Source organism: Scleropages formosus, chromosome 10, assembly GCF_900964775.1.
Source record: "Scleropages formosus chromosome 10, fSclFor1.1, whole genome shotgun sequence".
Classification (NCBI taxonomy): domain Eukaryota; kingdom Metazoa; phylum Chordata; class Actinopteri; order Osteoglossiformes; family Osteoglossidae; genus Scleropages; species Scleropages formosus.
The window spans coordinates 29,020,395-29,046,232 of record NC_041815.1 but is presented as its reverse complement, the minus strand read 5'-3'; the positions used below and the strand labels follow the sequence as shown (position 1 = coordinate 29,046,232).

The 25,838-nt window shown below is 48.7% G+C and overlaps 3 protein-coding genes across 3 annotated transcripts in view; all 3 read right to left on the bottom strand.

Moving 5' to 3' along the window:
- Positions 1-1,836: 1,836 nt before the first annotated feature.
- On the bottom strand, positions 1,837-9,772 carry rab38a (RAB38a, member RAS oncogene family). The gene is made up of 3 exons (XM_018748559.2): positions 9,480-9,772; positions 5,855-6,135; positions 1,837-2,563 (listed from the first exon to the last, which is right to left on the bottom strand). The coding sequence occupies exons 1-3, from the start codon at positions 9,676-9,678 to the stop codon at positions 2,411-2,413; spliced, it is 633 nt and encodes a 210-aa protein (XP_018604075.1). The 5' UTR covers positions 9,679-9,772; the 3' UTR covers positions 1,837-2,410.
- Positions 9,773-10,920: 1,148 nt separating this feature from the next.
- ctsc (cathepsin C) lies at positions 10,921-17,747 on the bottom strand. The gene is made up of 7 exons (XM_018748338.2): positions 17,397-17,747; positions 17,007-17,152; positions 16,386-16,546; positions 15,616-15,771; positions 15,388-15,506; positions 12,681-12,812; positions 10,921-12,043 (listed from the first exon to the last, which is right to left on the bottom strand). Exons 1-7 carry the CDS (start codon positions 17,578-17,580, stop codon positions 11,544-11,546), a joined length of 1,398 nt encoding a protein of 465 aa, XP_018603854.1. The 5' UTR covers positions 17,581-17,747; the 3' UTR covers positions 10,921-11,543.
- Positions 17,748-24,988: 7,241 nt separating this feature from the next.
- grm5b (glutamate receptor, metabotropic 5b) overlaps positions 24,989-25,838 on the bottom strand; it is a 73,018-nt gene continuing 72,168 nt past the window's right edge. The window contains exon 9 of the mRNA XM_029255643.1: positions 24,989-25,817. Coding sequence (XP_029111476.1) covers positions 24,989-25,817 — 829 coding nt within the window. The remainder of the gene's footprint in view (positions 25,818-25,838) is intronic.

Here is a 25,838-nt window from a genome sequence, read left to right as displayed (position 1 = left end):
TTCCGACTCCTGAGACTTTAGGAATCGACCCAGTCGGGGAACCTGCACTGAACGGGGGATGCCCCCACCGAAACATCATCATCATAACGCTCGCTCACTATTAACTGCTTCTCCTCGACAGGGTCACAGTGGTCTGGATCCTATCCTTGAATCAATGGGCACTAGACTAGGATGGACACATGTACACACACACACACGCTCCCATTAATCACACAGCTGGGGGGGGTTTACCTGTCCACATGGTGGTGACCGTCTTGCACTGCATTCGATAGACAGATGGTCACGAACTTGCCACCGTAAAGCTGCTATCATTCAGCTGCGACCATAAACTTGCATCATATGCACTAAGAGAACAGGTGCCCATATTTGGACCACGCGGTCGTCCTGAATGAATCCAGCACATCCGGACCTCTGCGGTCGGCTCTGCTGTCCAACCAGAGCACCGTGAGCAGCGAGGCTGCCAACGGTCACCTGCATTTGCGACTCACCTGGCAGCCTTTCGTACCTGGCGGTCCATCGTGAACCAGGAGTGGATGAAACCAGAGTTTTGCGTTCTGGGCGGAAACTAAATTCGCAGAAGGTTTCAAAGTTTTGAGGTTAAATCCCTGATCGCCGCAGGACCGCGGGCGTTCGCAGTCAAACTCCTCATCCTCATCCGTGTTATCAGCAAAGTCCCTACGCAGCACAGTTTACACATGTCGCCATGGGTTGGAATCAAGGGGCTGATGGGAATAAATGAACACACACCCTGCTCACAGGGGGCGCTCTGGTTCCTTAACAGCAGTGACAGCTTCATATGACACATCCTAAAAGACACAACAGGAGGGGACTTGAGTGTCACATGTTTAATATAAAGACACACACACATGGTCAGGTTAACATCTAATTCACACAACAAAAAAAGTTATGAAAATAGATACAACACATTTCTTGGTCCTTAGATAAATAAAAAGGTGATGCTGAGGATTTAGTGGTGAGGAGGTAACTGATGTGAACCACAGAGCTCTGCAGGGGACACACACACACACACACACACACGATGATATTCTGGTTTTTGACATGAGTAACGGCACAAAGCCCCCCGCCCCCCCCAGTATCACTGCTGAAACTCAAAATTTTGCAACGAGAGAGAGATGGGGGGCTGGGGCAAAGTGAACAATTTTGCTGGAAAATCATAAAAAATATGAGTTTTGAACACATATTTGGAGTGTGTGAGGCTGGTGTGTAGACAGTGGGGTGTTTCTGATCTGAGCAGGTGCGTTGATCTCTCACACACAGTCCGAGAACTGTCAGACATCACAGTGCTGGGGGGGGTACTGTAAAATCTATTTGCTGTGCTGTAAAATATGAAATATTAATAGACCCCCTGCACTGTCTCAGTCGTCCCGCAGGACAGCGCAGGGTCTTGATCATCTCAGTGGGAGCTCCTGCTTCGAACCTCCACACGGGGGGAGGGGGGGGGGGGGGTGTACTAGCAATGGCCACTGGCCGTGCCCATAAATACACCCCACCCCACCACCCTCCGCACAAGCCCTTTCCCAGAGTTCTCTCCTGAACGCAGGAGGCCCTGAAAAACCCCCCGTGTGTCTAAAAATAATCCACGTCTCGTGACAGCACGCAGTTCATTAGGACGGTATCCATGGATACGGGACTGAGTGGAGCAGCCTGATGGGGGGGGGGGGGGGGGGGGGAGCAACCTAGCATATCAACGGTTGGCACCACCACCACCACCAAAAAGTATCTGCAAAATAAAAACCAAAAAGTGTGAGCAGACTATCAGGGAGGAGGGACCTTCAGAGCTCACGGCCTCTTCATCTCAGCCGCCCGAAAGGACGAGGGACGTCTGCATGTCTCCTACCAGCAGCTACCTGGACAGGCCTCCCCTAGGGTAGCCTGGGTAGCAGGGTTAGCTAAAGAATCAGACATGTTCCCACGCATTACATTCGCTGCGTGACGTCGAGGCCACGGGTTCGATGACCCAGCACTCCGCGTAACGAAAGTGGACACGTAGCACACTGGACTCGCACTGCAAATGGACACGTGCTGCACTGGATTCACACTGGACTTGGAGCGGGTCGTGACATCAGGACGGATTATAAACGATGACATCAGGAAAGGCTCTTTTTCATTTTTTTCCATACAACCTCATATAAAACAACACACACAACTTGAACCATGAACACACACACTTCTAGAATCACAATCACTGGACAAACTGTTCAAGGGGTCCAAAGGCATGGGGTCCAGTTCCAGCTCTGCCTTGCGTTTCTGCTCAAGACCGAGGCTCCGCCCAGTCCAGCCCCACTGCTCAGTCGCTCCACCCCGACTGCAATGTGGCCCCACCCACCAGGGTGTGGCTCCGCCCACCGGTGTGTAGCCCCGCCCTCTCCAGCTGCACGCGGCAGCGGACTTAGGAGCGGAAACAGGCGGAGCAGGAGGCGTTCCGCGGCGAGTTGAGCTGCGGCGACACGGTGTCGGGGACTTCGGCCTGCAGCATGTCGTTCTCGCTGGCGATGATGTGTTTCACCAGGCAGCTGGCCGCTTCGTCGATGTTGATGTTCTCCTGGTGGCGCAAACACACACACACACACACACACACACACACACACACACACACACACACACACACACACACACACACGAAGAGTGAATACACCTAGGAACGACATTTTCTCTTACAAGGCAGCAGGTAACATGCAGTTAGTGGAGTTACGATTCTCTCATGACTGAAAGGCTGCCAGCTGGGGGCCCTGGGACCCTGCTGTTGGACCCTTGAGGCTGTTCTCAAATTGTTAGCTGGTGCAAAAAAGCACTCGAGCTCTACAAAGAGGTAACGTGACAGAAGCAAATTATATATATATATATATATATATATATATATACACACACACACACACACATACGCAGTGCTGTGCAAAAGTCTTAGGCACTTAGATGTTTCAGGAAAAGATTTGATTTAGACGGTTATTTAATGTCTTCTGCACTAGTGTCAATGGAAAAGAGCATATTTTAGATTTACAAGGATTCCTTTTGCAAAAAGTTACAGTATTACAGTAAGGGTTTTGTATGTCATTAAAGTATATATACACACACACTGCCTGAGACCGCTTGTCCTGAGTGGGGTCGCAGCAAACAGGAGCATAACCCAGCAACACAGGGCGCAAGGCTGCAGGGGGAGGGGACACAACCCGGACGGGGCGCCAGTCCATCGCAAGGCACCCCAAGCGGGACTCGAACCCCAGATGCACCAGAGAGCAGGACCCGGTCAAACCCGCCGCGCCAAGCGATTGTTGACTATGGACGGTTACTAAGTTTTGTAGGAAGTTTATTAATTAAAAGCATTATTTCTGGAAGTATTCTCACTTTACAGCTTTTTCCCCCCAAGTGCCTAAAACTTTTGCACAGTGTGTATATACACACACACCTGTCTAAATAGAATACATGTGACAGAGGTTCTCTGTGCCAGACCCCCGGTGATGAAGCCACGACGGAAACGGGAGCACTGGGGATGGAAGACAAGGGCCCCCGGCAAAGCAGCAGATGGGATCCACACCCAGAGACCCACTGACACCGTGGCCCAGTTTGCGGGGGACTCCGTCCCTCTGGGGTTGCCACGCTGCGCCGGGTGGGGCGTCCCGGTTGCTAAGCAACCGAACACATTTTTGCCGGGATGCAGAAAACACAACGCCGCGGCCAAAGGGATGCGCGTTAAAGGACACCGAAGGACAGACGCGAACCTGTAGGCTACCGTGAGAAAGAGTACATGTCTACAGCATTAATTAGATATTTCTGCTCCTTCCGTTTTTGCGGATTAATTTAAAAACGGCCACAAACCTGTTTTTTTCATAACAGTAAGCACATTAATATGAACCCATTCTGGGCTGGATCTAATGTAGCGCCGCCTTCGAAACATCCTTCTGGAGCAGGTCCCTCCAGTCTTCTGCTGAGCCTCGAGACACAAGACGTACCGAGAAGAAACCCAAAATAATGTCCCTCCCCGTATGGAGAGTTATGTCCACAACTGAGCTTACGGCTCAATTTGTTCGTAAATCGATAGTGTGCTGGTCTCCGATTCAGGATCAATAAAATAGTCATAGAGACGCCCTTCATGAACAACTGGTTGGGTTCTAGAAGGCTCAGATGAAGCTGGAACAAAAAATAAATTCTCCATGAGATTTACTTTGTTATTTTAATTAAGTTCAAATGATAAAATTACTTTGAAATTATGGATTTTTTTTAAAAAAAAAGTAATTTCCACCACCTCTAAATCAGTAATGAACTATTTATCAGTCTTCAATATTAATCACCAGTGGTGATATATAGAGATGTATAGCATATGAACTGTGTGGGGCAAAATGTTCATATCTTTGAAACTTCGTAAGTGTGATACATTCCTCTGTGTGTGTGTGTGTGTGTGTGTGTTACTGTAGCCAGCTGTACTTTGCAAGTACACACCCATTACCCACAGTTCCCTGCTAAGATGCACTGGCGGAGGACGACTATTTGTGCTCCGCATTTTCGGACATTCCGGATGGGGTTCGCCGGTCTCCGATGTTTCTCAGACAGCTGGAAATTAAATTACGTCAAACATCAAGCGGTCAGCGGACATTTAGAGTTACGTTGTGACCGCGAGGAGTTTCGCTCACCCCCTGTGTCTTGGACCTCGGCCGCATTCGCGACCCCTGACCCCCGGAATGTGGTACCTCCGTGACACTGCAGCTGTGTTTTTAGTTCAAAGGAAACACGGCGGCTTTCGGAGGAGGGTGTGAGAAAAGAGGAGGTCCTCATTAGCGGGACCCGTGTTCACACCGTCCGTCTCCACCGCTCTCTTAGTCTCACCGGAGTGCAGTGAAGTTCCAGCACTTTCCCAAAGGCTGCTTTATGCACTGAGCTCTAGGAAAAGAGCGCGGTGGCTAGTGCTGGTGCCGCTTAGCTCCTGGGCTGTGGGTTCGAATACAGCTCAGCGAGTGTGTGGACCTTGTGTGCGTTTGCATGGGTTGCCTCCAAGTGCTCTGGTTTCCTCCCACAGTCAAAAGACACATGCTTCATGTGGACTGGTGTATCTAAATTTCCCATTGTGTGTGTGTGTGTGTGTGTGTGTGTGTGTGTGTGTGGAGGGTCTTGTATCCTGCCCATGCTGTACCCTGCCTCACGCCCTGTGTTTCCAGGATAGACTCCTGACCACCATGACCCTGTATGAATTGAAAGAGATCCTTTTACTTCTCATACAAAGAGCCTCTATGTCTTGCAGTAGAGCGGCTGTATGACCCATAGCGGGACTTCAGGACAGGACTTGTTGGCTGAAGGTTCTTGGTTCAAGCCCCACAGCTGCTTTAACACCTTTTATGAAGGCATCAGCCCTAACCCCCAACTGTCCAATGCCTCGAATACTGTAAATGTTGACGAAAGACATCAGCTAAGCAGAAAACAATATTAGCATACTGATTAGAGCTGCTGCCTTTGGACTCAAAAAAAGCATCAGATAATACACACACACACACACACACACACACACACACACACACATTTTCAGAACCGCTTGTCCCATACAGGGTCACGGGGAACCGGAGCCTACCCGGCAACACAGGGCGCAAGGCAGGAGGGGGAGGGGACACACCCAGGACGGGACGCCAGTCCGTCGCAAGGCACCCCAAGCGGGACTCGAACCCCAGACCCACCGAAGAGCAGGACTGTGGTCCAACCCACTGCGCCACCGCGCCCCCCTCAGATAATACATTTAAATGTAAATGAATAAACATAAATTTATGTCAGATGTGACTACGAGGGTCACACTGGACATAATACATTTAAATGTAACGTAACGCCGGAGTTTGGAAACGAGAGCTTTCGTTACCTTGGCTGAGGTCTCGAACCAGCCCACGAATCCGTTCTCCTGGCAGAACTGGTCCATCTTGATGCCGTTGTTGGTCAACACGTCCCTGCCTTGGTCGCACTTGTTAGCGAGCAGCACGGCGGCGACGCCCTTCCCGTTGGAAAGGCTCAGTTTGGAGTCCAAGTCCTCCTTCCACTTGGTGACCGCCTCGAACGTCGAGGGCCGGGTGACGTCGAAGACGACGAAGGCGCCCATGGCCTCCCGGTAGTAGACCCGCGTCATGTTGCCGAAGCGCTCCTGGCCTTCGGTGATGGGACAGGGGAGAAGAGGAGCACAGGTGATCTCACCAGATGCGAAGAGACCACGGTGGAGCAAAGACCCCAGAAGGTGTGTATCTGGAGCACATCACAGCAACACACACACACACACTCCTGACCCCTACACCTCCACGGATGGTCCTTTCAATTACCCTGAAGACTTACAGTACAGCAGGGGGCGTAATGGGCAGAGCTGCCATTTTTGGACTCAGAAAAACCAGGTTCCAATCCCATGCCCTGCTGTAGAGCCCTTGTCAAGGTACTTACCCTGAACTGATTCAGTAAAAGTTAGCCTGCCGCATAAACCGGGGACAGCTGGCAGTGTAGGGGTTAGTGCTACTGCCTTTAGATCCAAAGGTCATGGGTTCAAATCCCACCTTCAGCCATAGTACCCCTGAGCAAGAAAATTCACCCAGTTGCATAAATGGGGTAAATCAGTATAAGCAGCTTAACATTATAAGTTGCTTTGGAGAAAAATGTGAGGTAAATGAATAAATGTAAAAACTCAGCGCAAGGAGCTGTAAGTAACACTAAGTAACTATGGAGAAAAGCACAAGACGGAAAGAAACGTAACAGTATTTCCTACTCTGTACTGCAGTCGGTCATTAAAATATAAACTATTTATAACAGTTTTTCAATTTTCACTTCATCTCCCTATTAATTTACTTTTCATTCAAAAACAGACACCGACACGTTCACACTTTTGACTTCAGACGCATTACAGAACACACTGGCCAGCAGGGCGCGTAGCGGTTAAAGCTGCAGCCTCGAACACCCAGGACCCAGGTTCAAGTCCCCATCAGGAAACTAAGCCTGAATTGATTCAGTAAAAACTTCCACGCTGTATAAATAGGTAATGCAAAGAAAGTGGCTTTAAAGATGTAAAAATGGAAATAAAATATAAGAAGAAATGTACTGAAGCTACACTCTTTAAGAAGGGGGGCTGGTAAAGACAACAACAGGGTCCGCTTTTCGTTTGCCGTGCAGCAAAGCCCGGGGCTGTTACATCAGTCCAGTCAGATGGTCTGGTGTCAGACGTGGGCAGAAGAGGAGCCCGACGCCGAAAGTCCACGTTGCGCAGGTCCCATGATGCCCTGCAGGGGATTATTAGATGAGCGGAGCTGTGTCATGTGCTGCCCGTAATCGCTCTGCGCCCAGCGTCTCCCCAGGTCTGTGCCCGCTGCAGGCGGTCAGCGGAGGAGCACGGCGATAAAACGGGGATCGTGCAACCTTAGAGTGCACGCCCCACACACACACACACACACACACACACACACACACACACACACACACACACACACACACACACACCGGTGTCATGTCAACATCATCCGCTTACCATCTACTCTACTTCACACTCTGGGTGTAAACGGCGAATATGATTATTCTTTGCATCAAACATTATTCACAGAAATTTTACACGGCTGACCAGAAATAACGCTCTTCAAAGCTGCTTCCCGTCTCGGGCGGAATGAGTCACCTGGGAAAGCACTGCTGAAACACACTCGTGACCTCGGTGTATCGGGGAATAACACGTGTGGTTTAAACTTATCTGCCCCTCTTCCCAAAGCGACTTACAATTATTTACCCCATTTGTACAGCTGGGTAATTTCACTGGAGCCATTTAGGCTAAGTACCTTGCTCAAGGGTACTAGAGCCAGAGGTGGGATTCGAACGTGCAACGTTAGTGTGACTCGGCTGATCCATTGAGCAAGGACAAGTTAGAAACTAGCAGAAAGTGCCAGTGAAACCAATAACTGCATGTTTGCGGAGTCCTGAGCCATTCGTACAGTTGTGTAGTGCTCAGGGTGGGGTTGCATCCCATTTCTCACCTACTGAAAAAACCCTGGTCGCAGTTTAAAGGGTCCATCTCCGCAGCAAGAGTGCTGTGCTCCTCCACCTCCACCCACTTGGTGCTCCTACCCACAAGGGTCCAAAATCAAGAGCCTGCTCATCCTCAGCCTTGGCCCTGATGTGGAGGAATAAGCTCCCCGTGCCCCTCAGAACTGCTGAATCCCTCCCGCATTCAAAGAGGGTCTCAAACCAATCTCTTGAGAGCCACTTCTCTCCTGATAGTTACATAAATGAGTGCAACGCCATCTGCTATGATTATCCATGCTATTTGAATAGGACCTACTGGAGGGATGTGAACCAGCAACATGGTGGTGTCAGACACGCAAACTGTGCTTCAGTAATCCCGTGTCTGTGTCTAAAGCTCTTCGTCTGTTGTTGATGCACTTTTTGTGTGGAAAACTGGAGAGGTTTGGTGGTTTCCCAAGGGGCCGGACCGGCCGGCGAATACCGGCCAGCGAGTACCGGCACGCTACTTCTCGTGCCAGAGCTTTTCGCCTTCCTACCTCAGGCTGATCCCTGGAATGGGGGGGTGGGGCGGACGTGATTAGATTAGATGTTCAATATTTCAATAATACCATGAGGCCGGCGGGGCCTGAAACACGGACACGGGACGTACCCCGCAAGGCACAGGCCAGGTACGGCGAGGGCGCGACCACAGGACGCCCCCCCCCCGTTTGTGTTTACAAAGACTCCTGTTGTTGCCTCCAAGTCTCCCTCACATGAGCGGGAGGCACATGACCAGCTCTTGCCCCGGTGCACCGGGTGGGCGGAGGGGCCTGCGGTGGGGGGGTGCAAAGCCTTGGCTCCCCTCTTGCGCAAGAAGCTGCGGATTTTTCTGGACTCCTGCCGCTCATGTGAGAGAACCTTGAGGAGAAGATAAGGAGCCTCTGTCTTGTGTGTTAATGAAACAGCAGAAGGAGATAAGAGCAAAGCGCCGCGCGCGCACGCACGCACGCACACACACACACACACACACACACACACACACACACACACACACACACACACAATCACCTACATGGAAAAGTCGGAACAAGATGGCATTTCTTCCGACCACTGAAATACTTTTGATAAGTTGTGCTTTTTCCTAAGTAAATAAGTGGACAAAAACACATCGAATCCCATGATCATGTGATGAAACTTTTTTCTTTTTTCTTCTTACTAAATGTCTAATTGATCCTGTTCCTAATAAAAAAAAGTAACATTTTCACACAATCACAGTCGTTCACTGAATCACTGTCAACGTTTCTGCTGCTGGAGCGGAGTGCGGCGACGAGGATGATGATGATGATGATGACGTCGTCGTCGTCTTTACCCCGTGAACAACCTCACGTCACGGCGAGAGCCACAAAGTCTGACACTCGATCAAACTGCTCTCCCTGCGCGCGCACGTGCGACGCGACGCGACTCGACGCGACCGCGACCCGGACGGAGAGCGAGAACTGTGCGACGCGACGCGCGCGACTCGCTCGTACCTGCGATGTCCCACAGCTGCAGCCTCACGGTCTCCGCGTCCCACGACAGCACCTTGAGCGCGAAGTCCACGCCGATCGTGGCCCGGTAATTGGGCGAGAAGTTCTGGTGCACGTAGCGCTTGATGATGCTCGTCTTGCCCACACCCAGGTCTCCGATCACCAGCACCTTGTAGAGGTGCTCCTTCTGGATCTTCTGCATGCCAGCGGGAGGAGAAGGAGGAGGAGGATGGAGGCCAGCCTGGAGCCGAGCGTGAGAGCCAGCCGGCCTGCCTGCACGCTAGGACTGCCTGGGCGGGGCGGGGCGGGGCGGGGAGTGGGTGGGGGTGGGGTGCCCCTCTTGAGCAGTCGGCCCGCCCACAGACCCGGTGGACCAGGGTGAGAGCAGCCGGTCACGTGGGAGCCCCTCCCATCCTATCCATCCCCTCAACCCAAAGTCGCTCTCATACACCATAATTACCCCAATTACTGCACTACTTCCACTGCTTTAACATGTTTCTCCAAAGCCAGCACAGCAATTCAGTCATATACACAGCTGGGTAACATCCACTGGAGCAATTTAGGGTCAGTACCTCGCTCGAGGCTATCGCAGCTGGATGTGGGATTCAAACCTACAACCTTAGTTCCAAGGCAGCAGCACAAGCCACTAGGCAACCAACTGACCCACTACCAGCACTACTTACTACAATTATTGCCACTTTTACTATCAATATCATTGCGCTTTCTACTATAGTATTACCTCGGACTACAATTATTGATACGACTTACTGCTACTTTTACTGCTAGCACCACACCTTCCGTTACTATAATGGGTACCTACCTGCTTACTACCATTAACATCACTTACTGTTACCACTCACTACTCAATTCATTTTATAAAGTGCTCAAAGGCATAGTCAAACATATTTGCGATATCTTAAATTGCTACAGTATCCATGCAGTTACTGAAGCTGTAGCTAAGTGTACTGGCTACAGAGGAAAGGAACAAAAAAAAAAAAAAAAAAAAAAAAAACCAAAACTCTGGGGGGTCCAAGTCCCAGCAGCTGACCCCCAACCCTCACCCCTCCTGAGCATTTCAGATTTTAAAAATAAAAATAAAAAAAATTTAAGACAATTTATAATAGTAATACTGTAGCTGAGCGTTAACTTTGTCGCACTTCACGCGGACCTGTCCTGTCACTGCTACTCACTTTACTACTTGTGGTGTTTCTGCTACAACTGTCACTACCAGTACTGAGCACTATGAGTACTAGTATCACCAGTACTGATTACTGCCACTACTAGCACTAGTACCTCCTAGTAATCGCAGCACTAGCATCAGGTATGATTACAGGACTCAAGTTTGGTTTGTAGCCCTCAAGAGTCATGAACCACTTGACACAGATTTACAGTAAAGTATTTTACCTCCTACAGTGTTGAACAGACAGTTTGAGAGAAATACACATTTTTTCACAGGGTGGTACTAAAGCACATTTATTTCAAAACAATAATGCAAACAAGTTAAAAGTCAATTCTGATTTTTTTTCTTGGATCAAACCAAAGTGATCGTCTCATTTCATGCCAGACACACAAAAGTTTCAAGCCAAAAGGCCCATTTTCATTAAGTTTATCCTGTTAAAACAAATATTTCAGCCTTTAAAATGACAGCAGGAACCTTAAACTTTAGTGAAATGGTCCCACACTTGACTTCCCTTCAACTGTCAAACTTCGCATGAACTTAATTTCCTGAGATTTGAGCACATGGGAAAAATACGTGTACAATTGCCAATGAATTAAAACAACAAAACAGCAATACTTTGTGTGTGCAGTGATTTGAGGATTTTAGCATTTCTCCTTTGATTGCATTTTTCAACTTTCCCAACCAGGTACCAAAGGGCAAATGGAAATCATGTGCAAAATAAAGACCTGGTTCCAGTTGGACACAAACTTCCCTGTTAGCACATGTTCTCTCTCCCTCATTCTTTCTCACACATTTAAAAAAGGGGAAATTTCACACCCCTTAATTCCCTTTAAATCCTCTCCTGCCTGGTAATATCACAGCAATTTAAGCGTTAGAAGCAGCGGTGCCTACAGCTGGGGGATGGGCTTGGCGGCAACGGCGATGCTCTCGATGGCGCACTCATCGGAGCCGCGGCGGATGCGGAAGTAGCCGTCCTCACCCCAGCCGGTGCCCCAGCTGTTCTTCACGATCCAGTACTTCTGGCCTGTCTTCTGGCACTTTCCGTAGCCGACGAGCAGTACGGCGTGGTTGGTCAGTTCGAATGGGTTGAAGGAGCCTGTGACACCCGTGTGATGGTAGATTCCCCCCTTGTAGTTAAGGAAGTCCCGGTAAACCTCGAAGGCCACGCCCAGGGGGCCGTCCCGCACCAGCTCCAGCATCATGAGGGCCTCATTGCATGCGCCGTAGAAGCCGCCCACATAGTGGTAGTCCGACGCGTAGTGGCGCACGCAGCCATCCTTTACGATGCATGGTGAGTTCTGGGCCTCGTAAGGGAAGCAGCTCTCTTCGACGACGCCAAAGTCCTGCACGTACTTCCCGATGAGGTACGGGAAGCCGCCGTCGCACCCTGTCGAGGCAAAGTGATGCCAGTAAGACAGGGCTGCCAGGTGTACGCACACCCGGAAGGTGACCGGATCAAAGCCCATAAGGCACCCTGCTGTTGGAACCATGAGCAAAGCAATTTACTCAAAATTGCTCCAGTAAAATTTTTCTGCAATGTATGTTACATAAATACTGACACATACATATATTGTGAGCCATTTAAGATAAACGCATCAGCTGAGACATAATAAAGCTGCACATCCACATTTGATACGAAAAGTCTTGTGCAAAAAATTATTTGCATCTTCAGCATAAAACAATTACACAGATGAGAACACAGAACTGCCCCTGAAGGCATACTGAACAAAAATCTGCATTCTGGGGGCAGGTGTAGGACACAAACATCCAAGAAGGGAAATAAACTAGAAACAGTTGCCATCCCAACATTTTAAGTTAAAGAACATCACACGTGAACCTTGAAATCATTAACCGATGAAGAACATTCTGGAAAGACAATGAAAATCCATCTTAATGACTCCAGGTCTCTGTCTTTCTAATAACTGAAAAACTGTGGAGTCTTGGACACAAGAAAACAGCTTGACAGATGTTAAACAGCATGGATTAGAGCACTGTGTTCACGGTTGCCATGGTGACCTGGGTACCTTGGGAGTACTGGGAGCAGGAGACCACGTGCTGGGGGCTGAAGATGGGCTGCTGCGTGTTGTTGGTCAGGATACGGACCCGGGCCTCCAGCATCCCCATGGTGGCGAACGAGTAGCAGCTCCCGCAGGAGGCTGTGTGTGTGTGTGGAGGGGGGGGGGGAGATGAGAAGACACTCGGGTTCAACGCAAGTTCACCGAAACCAGCATCAATGTAAAATGGAGTAAAACACTATTGGCTACCTGTGGTTGTGGTTAGAGTGGAAAAAATAAGGCATTTCATGGCATTTAATTTTTGAAAAATTATCCCAGTATTCAACCAGTGGAGAGAAAAATTACCCATGATATTAATGGGAGGGAGGAAGCTGCTGCAATATGGCGATTCGCTCCCCTTTGGTATTTCCACAAAATACTGTATTCAGTTGTATGACTGAAGAAAAAAAACCTTTTAAATTTGGGCTTCATTGCACCGATTAACCAACCACTCAAAATATTACCACTTACTAATCATCAAGATGCTGCAATACAAGATACGAACAAAATCAGTTCATATACTGAGATTAATCTCTCAAAAAAAATTAGTTCCACTTTGATGGTTTTTTTTTTTTTTTTAAATTTTAGAAAAAAAAAAAAAAAATTGTGAGGCACCAGACTGTTTGGTCACCTGCAGATGAACTGATCATACTTATTGATCAATGTATGACTTCTGGGTGAACATGCAAACTGGAGAGCTGGAGGGCACAGCAAACAGCCGAAGCAGACCCCCCACCCTCAGGCACCAGATGGAAAGAAGCCGTAGCCCCCTCTACTGACGGGACTCGGAAATGGCACGACGAGGCCTCAACCCCCAGCACAAAACCACAAATCAAAAAATTTTATTCTTTATTTACCTGACTTTCCTCCAAAGCAACTCAAATTTATGCCACTTAGCCTGCTGTATGAATGTGTAAATTAGAGTAACTTTTACTCTACTGATTTAAGGTAAAGTACTGCGATGAAGGATACTGTAGCGGGAGTTAGGATGGGAATTTGGTTTCAAAGTCCAAAGGTGGCAGCTCTAACCAGTACTCCCCCCGCTGGACCCTGTCACAATGGGGTGTCACACCCCCCCCACTCACCCCACACACAGGTGGCACCACCTAGATCAATACATACTTGCTAATGAATGTCCCACAGGACACTTAAGATGCGCTGTGGGCCAGAGAGAGCTCCTTCAGGGCCCCCAGAGGCCACAGTGCAGGAGCTGAGCTTCACTGCCGTTGCCAGCACTGTTAGTGACGCACATAATGCATGTTTGCTTTGGATTTTGTGGTTTCACGTGAATCCCTTAAACTCCCTCGACATCTTTACCAATTTTTTGTTTCCTCTTACACTTTTCTGAACCGCTCGTCCCATACGGGGTCGCGGAGAACCGGAGCCTACCCGGCAACACAGGGCATAAGGCCGGGGGGGGGGGGGACACACCCAGGATGGGACACCAGTCCGTCGCAAGGCACCCCAAGTGGGACTCGAACCCCAGACCCACTGGAGAGCAGGACCCGGTCCAACCCACTGCGCCACCGCGCCCCCCTATGTTTACATATTTAAGCACAAATTTGTTCAAAACTCAGTGGGATTAAAGCAACGTAAGGCACCACATTCCTGAATGTGCGGTGAGTAAAATTTCACGACAGCTCTAAATTTGTGCTGTCATTTCTGTATACATATTTTAAACATTTCTAGCTATAAAATTTTTTTTTTCTTAAAATACACGTAAAAATGAAAATACGTTGGTGGCATTGGGGGTACTTACACGTCACTCTATATTCTGCATTACCCAAACAAGTGCACCAACATCTTGAGCATCTCTGCCTGTTCCTTGCTGCTGCGGTCGCTCCCTGAACGCACCCTTACCCTCAGCCCAGCGAGCGGTCGGACCTGGGCAATATTATTAATTCACGGGCGTCCCTACTGGCTCAGCATGACCACGAACGAGCAGATCCTACTGTGAACTTCGAAGGCCCCAGTTCATGTAGAGAACGACGGCGGCGGCATCATCGTCCTCGCAGTCGCAGGACATCGGCGTTGACGGGAGTTCGAATAATCTCCTCAAACCCAACCGTCTGCACCACAACCTGCAAGATCACGGGTTCGAAACCTTTTGTAGACCTCGGACCGCTTTACAAATCTGGCGAAAGCTGAAGCCCCCCCTAAAAAATGCCCATAAAATTGAGAAAATGCAGCACTCAACTTACTGAGTGTATCAATTTTTCTTGCTGTATGCCTGTGTTAAAGCACTCTGTGTCACTACGTGAGAAGAGCGCTCTATAAAAAAATAATAATATTAGCACCGAAACCTTCACATAAAATCGCATAAAGTAGTAACTTAATATTTTTCTTTTTAATTTCCATTTAATTTGATTCCCCCCCCCCCCAAAGTCAAGCCCTTGCTTCACAGACACCCAGAAGCCCGCATACACTGTGCTCCCACTCCACTTCACAGAGTTCAGGTTCAGAATCACTCAGGTGGAAGAGTGGGTAGAATTGCACTCAGAGGTTGCAGGTTCAAATCCCACCTCCTGCTGTAGTACCCCCTGATGAAGGTACTTACCCTGAATTGACACAGTAAAATTACCCAGCTATATAAATTGGTAAATCAGTGTAAGTCGCTCTCGAGAAAGGTACCAGGTAAATTTAAGGTAAAAGTCAGGTAAAGGGAATGCGGACACACCCTGATTGCGAACCGGGCTCACGTAGTTCACACCATTGACTTTTCTCCAGTCCCAGTGTTCAGGGAGACCAGCAACCAGCTTGGCCACCTCAGCAGTCATCAGAGCCGGCTTCACGCGTCTAAGGTGGGGAGGAGGGTGCAGAACCACGTTATTACACCAACACCCCTAGAAAAATGTGCAGTACCAGATGGTCGAGGCTGAGAGTCAACGCTGAATTGCCTTTTCACCTGGGAACCCTGGAGCTCCGCCCACCAGTTCTCCTGATCATCTGCTCCAAGGTGAACATCTCATGCTCGCCGTAGACCGTGGCCATCCATGAGCTCTGAGCCATATTGATGGCCCTCACAAGCTCCTCGCTCTCCTTGTAGGGGCGGTTGAAGAACCTGCATTTCCCAGTGCGAGCGAGAGAAGAGCAGAGGATGCTGGCAGAACGGGTGAATGCACACTTACAGTGACAAGAAGCTTAAGAAGAGACAGATGGGCCCCATTAGCCACTATGGCCGTTTGATAAAGTAAAGAATGTGTCAAAAACTAAACACAAAATTAACCCAAGCAGGGACATAAAATAAATACTGCCATAAACACCCCACCTTTTAATAGATATCTGCATATGACTTCAACTGTGGATGCTATAAAAACCTGGATGCTTGTTGTTTTATGTCTGTAAATAAAGTGATGTGGAAACTCACTGTAATATCAAGACCATTAGCAAACAGAACCAGGCGAAGTGCAACAGCAGCAAATGGGAGTCAGATTAAACAAGTCTGGACCTCAATTTACACCCCGCTTTGTAATACAGCGTGTAGGTATGAAGTCGTCACATTAAATGTGGGCTTCAACGAATATCTGCAACATGTGGGATGTGACAAAAATATGCGGATGCTGGCTGGGCCTATTTTAAGTACTGGAAGGTTAAAAAAAATTGCTTGTTAAAACCGATCACAAAGCAAATACGATCGGTGTGACCGACGACGCTCGAAGAGCCGCGCACACTTACGCCATCTCCTTGAGGCCCGGTGGGTTGGCGACGGTCCGAGGGGGAACGTGGGTCACCTTCTTTCCCACGAAGCACGCCCAGTTATTGCCCAGAACGTCGTGAACCCACCCCGGCATTGTCCGGTCACAGAGGCTGGTGACGTTCTGCTCATCTTGACTGTACTACAACGCGAGGAGGAGGTACATGGTCGACATTATGAAAGCGATCAAGGGTGGCATCACTGTTGATAGACGGACGAATGTATGAAGAGATACAGTACATCTAGGTATGCGTGTATTTATCCACAAAGCTACTAGAGCAGTTCAGCGATACAACAAGACTCCAGTAAAGAGTGTAAATGCACAGTAAATGTGCATACAAAAAAAAAAAAAAAGTAGCACCGAGTGCTCAACTGGACCAGAAATATTTTAAGGAAGTTGAATGAAAGAAAGAAAGAAAAAAAAAACATGAAGTAGATAAAAAATAAACTGTTTCTATGACAAATTTCCCTCAAGGGGAAGAGAAAGACGATGACTAACCATCAGAAGTGCAAATCACAGACACAAGGCCGGAATCGGCAGACCTGTCACGTGAGCGTGCCTGTAAACCAAAAGCGTGCCTCCGTTCGCTCGCCACACGCACCTTGAAGAAGCCGAACCACTTGTAGTCGGAGAGAACCACCTCGAAGCCCTGGTTGTAGACGAGTGTGAAGAAGCCCTGGTTGCCCAGGTCATCCGAGGCCACGGACAGCTTCTCCAGGTGGACCGTGACGGTCTTCACCGACGGACCTGCCGTAGCGTAGAGTAGACAGCAACACCGGTGTCAAATGTAACACACACACACACACACACACACACACACACACACACACACACACACACACCCCCGGCAACGTTACGCTGACCGCAAAACTGGACGTAAATAAGTCATGACAGACATGATGATGATGGCACAGAAAACGTCAAATTGACGTGTTTAACTGCGGTTTTCCTTGTTTTTAATTGACTTTTCTTTACTCTTCCCTTCACTCACCCATGTTGGCGCAGTCCACGTGCCGGTCCTGCCCCCCCTTGGACACATGGAAGACCCAGGTTCCGATCAGGTCCTCGTACGTGCAGTTGGCGGGGGTGTCGGCGCGCGCCTCGCGCACCGCGAACAGGCTCACGCACAGGCTCGCGCACGCGAGGGCACGCAGCAGGGCCACGCGGGGCTGCATCTCGCGCTCGTCTCTCTCGCTGTCCGACGCCTCACGCAGCCGAAGCAAAGCTCGCGCTCAGTCAGCGCCACAAACCAGCAACAAGAAGTAAAGTAAACTTTTCTCCCCGCCCGAGAGTCACATGACCGCAGCTGCCACGTGACTAACCGCTCGGCTCGCGAATGTGACGGGGGTTTCGCGGGTCTGTTGGAGGCGCGTCACGTGACCGCGGAGCTTCCGCGTGATGGGAACGTGAGCGCGAACAGACCGGAGAATAATAAACTGTGGGGAAGGGGTGTCGGGGGGGGGTATGATAAATTGTGTGTTTAAAGGGGCAAAAATCATATACTAAACGGTGTGTGTGACATGTTCCAAGTCACGAGGAAATTGGAGTCACAGTGTTGCGTTTCTTTTTTTTCTCCTGAAGGTGAATCACCACACACACACACACAGGAGGACCAGAACCTTGCAACATCACACACTCTCTTCCCAGTGATGACACCCGAACGCAGTGACTTCCTTCTCAAACACACCAGGGTGTATCTGCAGTCTGTTGGTGATGCTGAGTTTTTGCCCCCTGGGAGAGTCATTTGAGTTCATTTCAGAGGTCAAAGGTCGGAGTTTATTGCAAAGACGGCACGGCGGCTGCGGCAGCCGGCGCTCGGGGTCCCTCGCGCCGTGACTCATCGCTCCGGATGAGCAGGAATTAGTCACATGTTATTTTTGCTGTGCTGAAAATGCTGAGAAACACTGCAGCCTGGGGGAGAAAAGCAAAGGGTTCGAACCGCTGGACTCATAAAGCTAAACTTGGGCCTTAAGAGATTATTCTTCTGAAAGCGGCGTTTCTTGGCAGTGGCGCAAACGCCTTCTCTAGATTGCGGCCGAAAATACCACAGGAGAAGTTACATTGATAACCGGCGCGAGAAACACAACCATGAAGACAAGCTCCACCCCCCAGGTGTGTGAGGGAACAGGCGGCAGTTACCGACGATCACCGATCATCCCGGCATGGAGACATCGAGGGACCTCTCTCCCCCTCCAAAGACCGTGATCATCACGAGCGCCATGAGAAATGCTGTGTGTGTGTGTGTGTGTGTGTGTCTCTGGTGATGCAAGTGGGAAGGAACGGTCGGGATTTAATAAAAACAGCGGAGTGCAGTTCATATAAAGTCGACGTTTTACAGCATGAAACTACGGAGGAGTAAACGCGAGGGACGTGGAAACCAGAACAGGAGGCCAACTCACCGAAAACTTAGACCCCCACGTGCCTTTGCACCCCATCACATACCCTGTATATGCTGAAAAAGAGGACTTGTGTGTTTATTTACCTCACGCTTTACCTCTACAGAGCAGCTTACACCGATTTACCCATTTATGCAGGAAGGTGATTTTACCGTATCACTCAGGGTAAGTATCTCGATCAAGGATACTAGTGTAAGAGGTGGGATTCAAACCTGGGTCCTTCCAGTGCAATACAGTGGCTCTCACCACTACGCCACCTGCTGGCCCACATATGAAAGCAAGCGCATGCGACACACACCGTGCAGTTCTACACACGCACATCACGCTGGTGCACTGTGTTTCACGGTTCTGCTGCAAGTGCGGTCAGGGGTTCAAGCAACTTCCTTCCTCTTTCCACCTCTTCTCATTCGCTGTACCTCGTTCTTCACCTAAACCGCTGCGGGGAGGTGGGGGTGCGGCTGACTGCCGACGTGTCCGTTTATTTATTCCTTCACCTGTTCCTGTCTCACTTTAGCGACTTCTGTTTTGAGTTCCAGCTCTTCTGTGGACTGAAAGCTCTCGTTTGCTGGCTAGGGAGTCGAGGAAGAGACGGGAGAGCAGGTAGTGCTCACATTCACTGATCTCATTCATTGATTTCAATCAGTGATCCATTCCGTGCTCACAATTAGTGATCTCAATCACTGATCTCATTCAGTGCTTACAATCAGTGCCCACATTCATTGATTGCAATCAGCGAGCTCATTCAATGATCATAATCAGTGATCTCAGTCATTGATCTCATTCAGTGCTTACAATCAGTGCTCACGTTCAGGATCTCCTCCCGGATGGTAACGCTGAGTTATGGAAGTATGTCAGCAGCTCGGTTTCAGCCTCAGACTGACAGAGACCCGGTGCTGTGCCAAAATGAGATTTGTTACCGCTGTGATATCTACCTTAAAGTAAATTCTGTCCTTTGGTCACTGTTCATATGAGCGAAAGGTCAGCAAAGGGCCCCCATCAATGCACAGTCGCTTTACAGGCTTACAGGAGAACACGTTTGCCCTGCCCATATTTCACAGCCAAATGCTGCATCCTTACTCTACTCTACTCCACTGTACTCTACTGTACATCACCCACATGTTGCATAATCTTCCTCTGTCAATAGAACACACTGAGCAAGAAAGCCCAGAAATGCTTCCGTGATCAAATTTCAGGTCCGCTCCTTCTTATTTATGGTCATTTTTCGGGATGCTCTCAGTTTTGGCAGGTTGCCCACGGTGACCGTATTCTGGTGGCAAAAGTCAGACTACATGGTACAAATGACAGGCTCCTATCCTTTAACTCCTGGATCTCCCCCAGGATGCATTGCAGCTGATTGTGCCAGAAAGGCACATAGTTTTTATGCCCTTTGACCCCCTGGCCAGTCTCGGACCACGAGGACAGACGCTCGGTAAATATTTGCTCACGGAATTTCGTCCATCAATCCAATAAATCATCATACATTGGTTATCAATGGCCACAGCGATCAATATTCGCTAACTGGCAAGTATTGATGAACACATAAAAAGCACGTGTGCGCACACGCACGCACACGCACGCACGCCCTAGTGGATTATGCTGGATTTTGGACATGTTTGGACATATTTTGCCTTATACTTCTGGGATAGGATCCCAACCACCGCAACCCTGCACTGGACAAGCAGCTGTTGATCCTGGATGGATAATGTGTATATCACTTTATGTACTGTTTGGGTCAATTAATAATCACGGTAAACTGGACATGTTCCTGAAAACGAAAAGGTTTCATTTGGGGAATGACCAGTGCTTTACTGGGATAAAAAGGGTTGAGAAACAAGTGGCCAGGAGTGATTGGCTCAGTCTGTGGCTCAAACGGAGAGGGTAAAAATCCTAGTGGATCAGACTGGATTCCCAGGGTGTCGACAAGGAGTAATAACAAAATGTCAAGCTTAAAAAAACTAAGTCAATCAATTAGTGAAAAACTGTAACACGGTAAAAAACACCATTATTTTTACCTGTGATCGCCAGTTTGTCTTTTATTACCTCCACTTTGCTGTTTTTCTCACTGAACTTCCTGGTTCTCTGAAGAAGACACAAGTGCGGACGCTCCGGTTCCAGAAAATTCCACGTACCTTGCACATGGCCGATCGACGGTCAGGTCTTGAACCCAAAACCATCGATTCTTCCTTATCTGTTGAGTCAAAACGCCACCTTGCGTTTAAGGTCTTGGATTGAATCAGATGAGGATCAATATCTCCATCTTTCATCGTCAGGTATGAAGTAAAGACCGCAAGGTCTGCAGTCCTGTAAATCCATCAAATGGATCATCTTCCATATTTTTTGCACATTTTTCATACTTTCAAAATAGATCTTTTCAATGCCTAGGATCATTTATTCATCATTTAGCTCCAAAGCAACTTACAGCGAGAAGCAACCTACAATTATGTACCTATTCAGACAGCAGGGTAATTTTTACTGCAGCAATTTAGCCAAAAAATTTTACTACAGCTAGAGGTGGGATTCGAACCTGCAACCTTTGGGTTCAAAAGCAGCAGCTCTAAGTACTTCATTACCATCTACCATATAATTAGTGTTACACGGTTGATCATTTTGACCGTGTAACACCAATTTAAAACTAATTAATCTTCAGAGAATAAGCTAGATTTGAATTAGGGTTATACTATGGTGAAAATGACTGTGACGGTAAATTCCCAGTAAGCGTATAAATAACATAAAAGAATATGATGGTGTTTGCGTTGAGTATTTCAAAGGAACAACATATCATCCAGATAATGCTCTCTGACACTGAGGAGCTATTGACGGTGTTTATTTGTTTTAAACCCCTTTCACCCAACATGCAACATACCTTTAGTAAAGGGGCCAAATAAAAATACGCTAGATATTAATTTCAGGTTTTTAATAATGTTCAAAATGTACTCTGCAGTATAATAACACAATGGTAAGAAAACCCGAAAACTCAAGTGTTTCTAAACTGTCTATTTGTCCGACGTTTACAGAGCTCAATGAAACTATTAAACAGCAACGAATAGTAACTCGAAAAATCGTTTCCAGTTTCACGTCAATAGTATAGTATTACATTCTAAAGTTCTTTACTCAGAAAAGCAGCGAGAAAAAAAAAAAAAAAAAAAAACAAAGAAACGAAGGAAACACTTCACAGAAAATATATTGGTAACAATTATCAAATGTCACCACAAAAAAAATGTAAGCACTTAGTTCATACAGGTTCAGTAGTTTGGCACAGACTTGGGATATTAAGCAATATACATGATTTTGTTCTCCTACGGACTCTTCTTCGAGGAACAATCAGATCACTCCTGTACACTAGTCAGAGCTCAGAGTTCATTCATTTCACTTTTAGAATGTATTTGGGACTATATTCTGTTACGAAAATATCAGCTCTAGTCAGTATATCGACGTGTGTTTTGAAGCAAAAACCGCAGAGATTTTTGTTCCAATTCAGCATCCAGTCATCAACATACATGTAAACATTTGTAAAAACAAAGTGTACAACTTTACAAAAGAGTTTATATTGATTGAAAAGTAAGGAAAGACTAAACGTTGAACATTTTATACAATGTAATTATACAATACAGAATTTTAGCATGATATTATTATTATTATTATTATTATTATTATTATTATTATTATTATTCCTCATAACTGATTGTGATTGTAACTTGTTTGGTTATGAAAAACACTGTGGATTTTCCGTAACCTAAATGTAGGTAAAGCACTTTTGTTGTTGGCCAACAACACTCATAGTCATATCCTACCGAACGGTCAGCAGACCCCCTGCAGGGACACCCGAGAAAGGTGCACGTCACACAGGTATCGTCCCCAGGTGTTTCTCCGCGAGATCATACAGCGTATGAACACACTTCCTTTGGAACTGAAGCGAAAGGAAAAAAAAAAAAAAAAAAAAAAATGTTCTTTTGCGGCCCACGCTTGGAATCGTAGGCGTCGTTGTGGGACGCGTTTGGTTCGACGGGCCACGCGTGAACTTTCCGCGTTTCGTGTTTGCCGAGTCTGCGCGAAAAGGACGACCGAACAACCGCACTGCGCCCAGACCGCGCAGGGAGCGCTGCAATGACCCCCCCCCCCCCCACCTCTGACAAAAAAAAAAAAAAAAAAAAAAAAAACAGAAAAAGGAAAAAACACGACTGCAGCCGCTCGTCTTAAAATTAATTTCAGTTGTTCCATCTATTTGTTACATTTCAACGACCCCCTTGCTAATAATGACACGTGCGTTCCTAAGTGCCGTATTTTCCTTTTAACACTTAAAAATCTTCAACAGGACCTTCTGGTTAAATTTCAGATTTTATGCTGAAGTCCTGAAAAAATAATAATGTACGGTTTTAAGAGGCGCGTTTGCGTGTTACTGGAAAAGCAGGGTCTCCACAATGAATTAAAGTGAATTAATTAATTAAAGCAAAGCAGGGATCTGGTTCCTTGACGTGAAACCCGCTGTTTTACTGTAGACCTGAAATGACTGAGGTTACGACTTAAAATGTATTATTTTAGGAAAAGAGATAAATATAGCATTTCAACAAAAGTACAGTCTAAGTACGTTTGTATTTTCTCCGTAAATACTGTATTTACGTCTGTCTATTGTTTTGTTAGTATTGCTTCATTTCTCAACATTTTGAATGTTCTAGAAAAAAAAAATACATCTGAAAGAATAAGAACTGATTCTATTAGCACACAGACCCCCCCCCCCCCACATACACACACACACACACACACACACCACCTTTTGGCACAAGTAACTATATTCATACTCATTTTTTCTCATATATACTCACCAGACAGTTGAATTGAAAAACCAAAAAAAGATTTTTTTTTTAAACATTCAGTTCAACACAATTGTACATGTAGGCATATTTATCATAATTATCAACATCATTTTAAAAAGCCACGTCGACGTTGGGTTTTGTATCGAACGGAGGATTACCTTTGTCGCTCGGGAAAAATACCACGTTAGCATCATGCCCTTGGTATTTACAGAAGCTATGCACTACGGTAAATTTAGGCGACGTTTTGCCGATGGCCTTCCCACCCCGGTTAAGTCATTTCCGAGATAGATTATAAATAAGATTAATAATAATTTTAAAAAACTGTCCCCGTATCAATGAGGTTTCATCCGGCTTTTTAATTCACTTTGTGTTCTCCTCCGTCGTTCCCCTCACCCTGCTCCTCGGGGAAGGACGGCGGCCTCCGAGCGCCAGGGAGCGACGGCTGTACATCATGTGCCTCGAACACAGAAAGCCCTTTTTCGACGGGAGAGAGAAAGTGGCAGAAATGAGACAGGGAGGCTTTTCGCGAAGCCTCGGCCCAATCGATCGGCGAACGTCTCTATTTTAACGTGTAGCACTTTGCACGAGATCACCCTTTAACCTCCAGCCGGGAAACTGGCTGCGGCGCAATGTCGTCGAGGCCTTTCGTTTGCGGAGCGTGTCGCTCGCCGCTGCGGTTGGAGCACGGGCCGGCCGGGTGCGCGGCATACGTACCGCACCCCCACGGCGGCTTTGGTCCCCGTTCACAACGTACATTCAGACCTGGAGGAGACGGCGGCGAGCCGCTTCTGCTGGGAACCATGGAAGGAGAGTAGAAAGGAAACTCAAACGGTAGAAAGAACGTAAGAAAAGCGGCGTACAAGAAGGAGCTTCGTACGACAACCGTGCTCCTTCGTGTCGCTCGTATGTACAGACTTTGATGGATGTGGAGCAAAGCACTTTGTTGCAGCGTTTCTGATTGGTTGGCGGCGAGGTCCGTCGCACCCGTGCGTATTTACACCGCTCCCCGGGGCACACCTCCCCCGGCGGTCGCGTACTGGTGACCGCCCGCCGCGTTCCACCGCAACAGCCCTTGGATTCTCGACGCAGCTGGCAGTGGCTACACTGTGGGGTCACGGCCGTCCCGGAAGCGGTCAGATCGCCGACGTCCAGGGCAGCGCTAATTAGCTGAAAGCAGTTGCAGGATAAGGCCACTACCAAAAGGAGACGTCCGGATGCGAGACGCTCCGACCGTCTGACATCGTATGTGTGTTTTTGCTGCGGAATCGCGCAAAGGACGGAGGCTGCAGCGGGACCTTCCTGCCCGGAACCGATCGCCTCCGCGAGCGGCCAGGAAAAGAAACCGCCGTCCTCCCCGCCCCCTGACTCCGCCCACTTCACAAGGAGGAGGAGCTCTGGCTGTAGTCCCTCAACACGAGCCGGTCGTACTTGGGCGAAGCCGGCATGCAGAGGGCGGACTCGGACACGGGCGACGTCGGCGAACTGCTGCCCGAGTCCATGGAGTCCCGGAAGGGAGAGGGCGGAGTCAAGGTGGCCAGCTCCTCCAGCTCGCTCTTGACGGCGGGCGAACCGGGCGCCGCGTCCCTGTCGCTGGCCGGCGACGCCCTCCCCGCGGCCTGCGAGCAGCCGTTGGCCTCCATGGCGGGCACGGGCTGCACCTCGGCGAAGGTGGTCATGGTGGTGGGCAACTGGATCTCGCGAGGGATGAGGAAGTGGGGCGGGCAGGCCTCGACCACAGAGCCCACCGGGGCCCCGCCCACCGGGGAGCTCGACAGCATCATGCTGTTGAGCTCGCTGATGTTGGCCGTGAAGCGGTTCACCACGCAGCTGATCTGGTCCATGAGGGAGCCCTGCGACGGAAGGCTGGGCCGCTGCGGCGGCTGCTCGCTCAGGTAGGTGGGAACGGGCGGCCCGTCGTGTCCTCGCGCGCGCTGGCTCACCGTGCTGATGGGCGAGGGCGTGTGCGGCCGGTACGTCGAGACGGGGTAGTGCTCCTCCACCTCGGACACCTCGTACAGCATCTTCGCGCTGGACTCGGGCGTGACGTCCCCGCCGTAGCGGCCCTCGGGGCCCTTGGAGAAGGGCTTGATCACCGCCGTCTGGTTGCTCTCACGCTTCTTGATGTGGAGCGACAGGCGCTTCCACAGGTGGTTGCCGCGGGAACCTCTCTCGTTCTGAGCCCAGGTGACCGACTTGCCGTTGGAGCTGTCGGCAAGGAAAGAGAAC

Bases quoted from the DNA above. Each gene is read 5' to 3' on its own strand.
- ctsc (XM_018748338.2), bottom strand. From the start codon at position 17,580: ATGCAGCCCCGCGTGGCCCTGCTGCGTGCCCTCGCGTGCGCGAGCCTG. The intron at 15,507-15,615 runs GTGAAAAGGCAA...TCCCCACCTTAG, and splicing joins CGGAGCTCCAGGGTTCCCAG to ACGCGTGAAGCCGGCTCTGA. The intron at 12,044-12,680 runs GTACCCAGGTCA...TTGCCTCGACAG, and splicing joins CTGCTCCCAGTACTCCCAAG to GGTGCGACGGCGGCTTCCCG.
- rab38a (XM_018748559.2), bottom strand. From the start codon at position 9,678: ATGCAGAAGATCCAGAAGGAGCACCTCTACAAGGTGCTGGTGATCGGA. The intron at 6,136-9,479 runs GTACGAGCGAGT...CCATCACCGAAG, and splicing joins GCAGCTGTGGGACATCGCAG to GCCAGGAGCGCTTCGGCAAC. The intron at 2,564-5,854 runs GTAACGAAAGCT...TTGCGCCACCAG, and splicing joins GGTTCGAGACCTCAGCCAAG to GAGAACATCAACATCGACGA.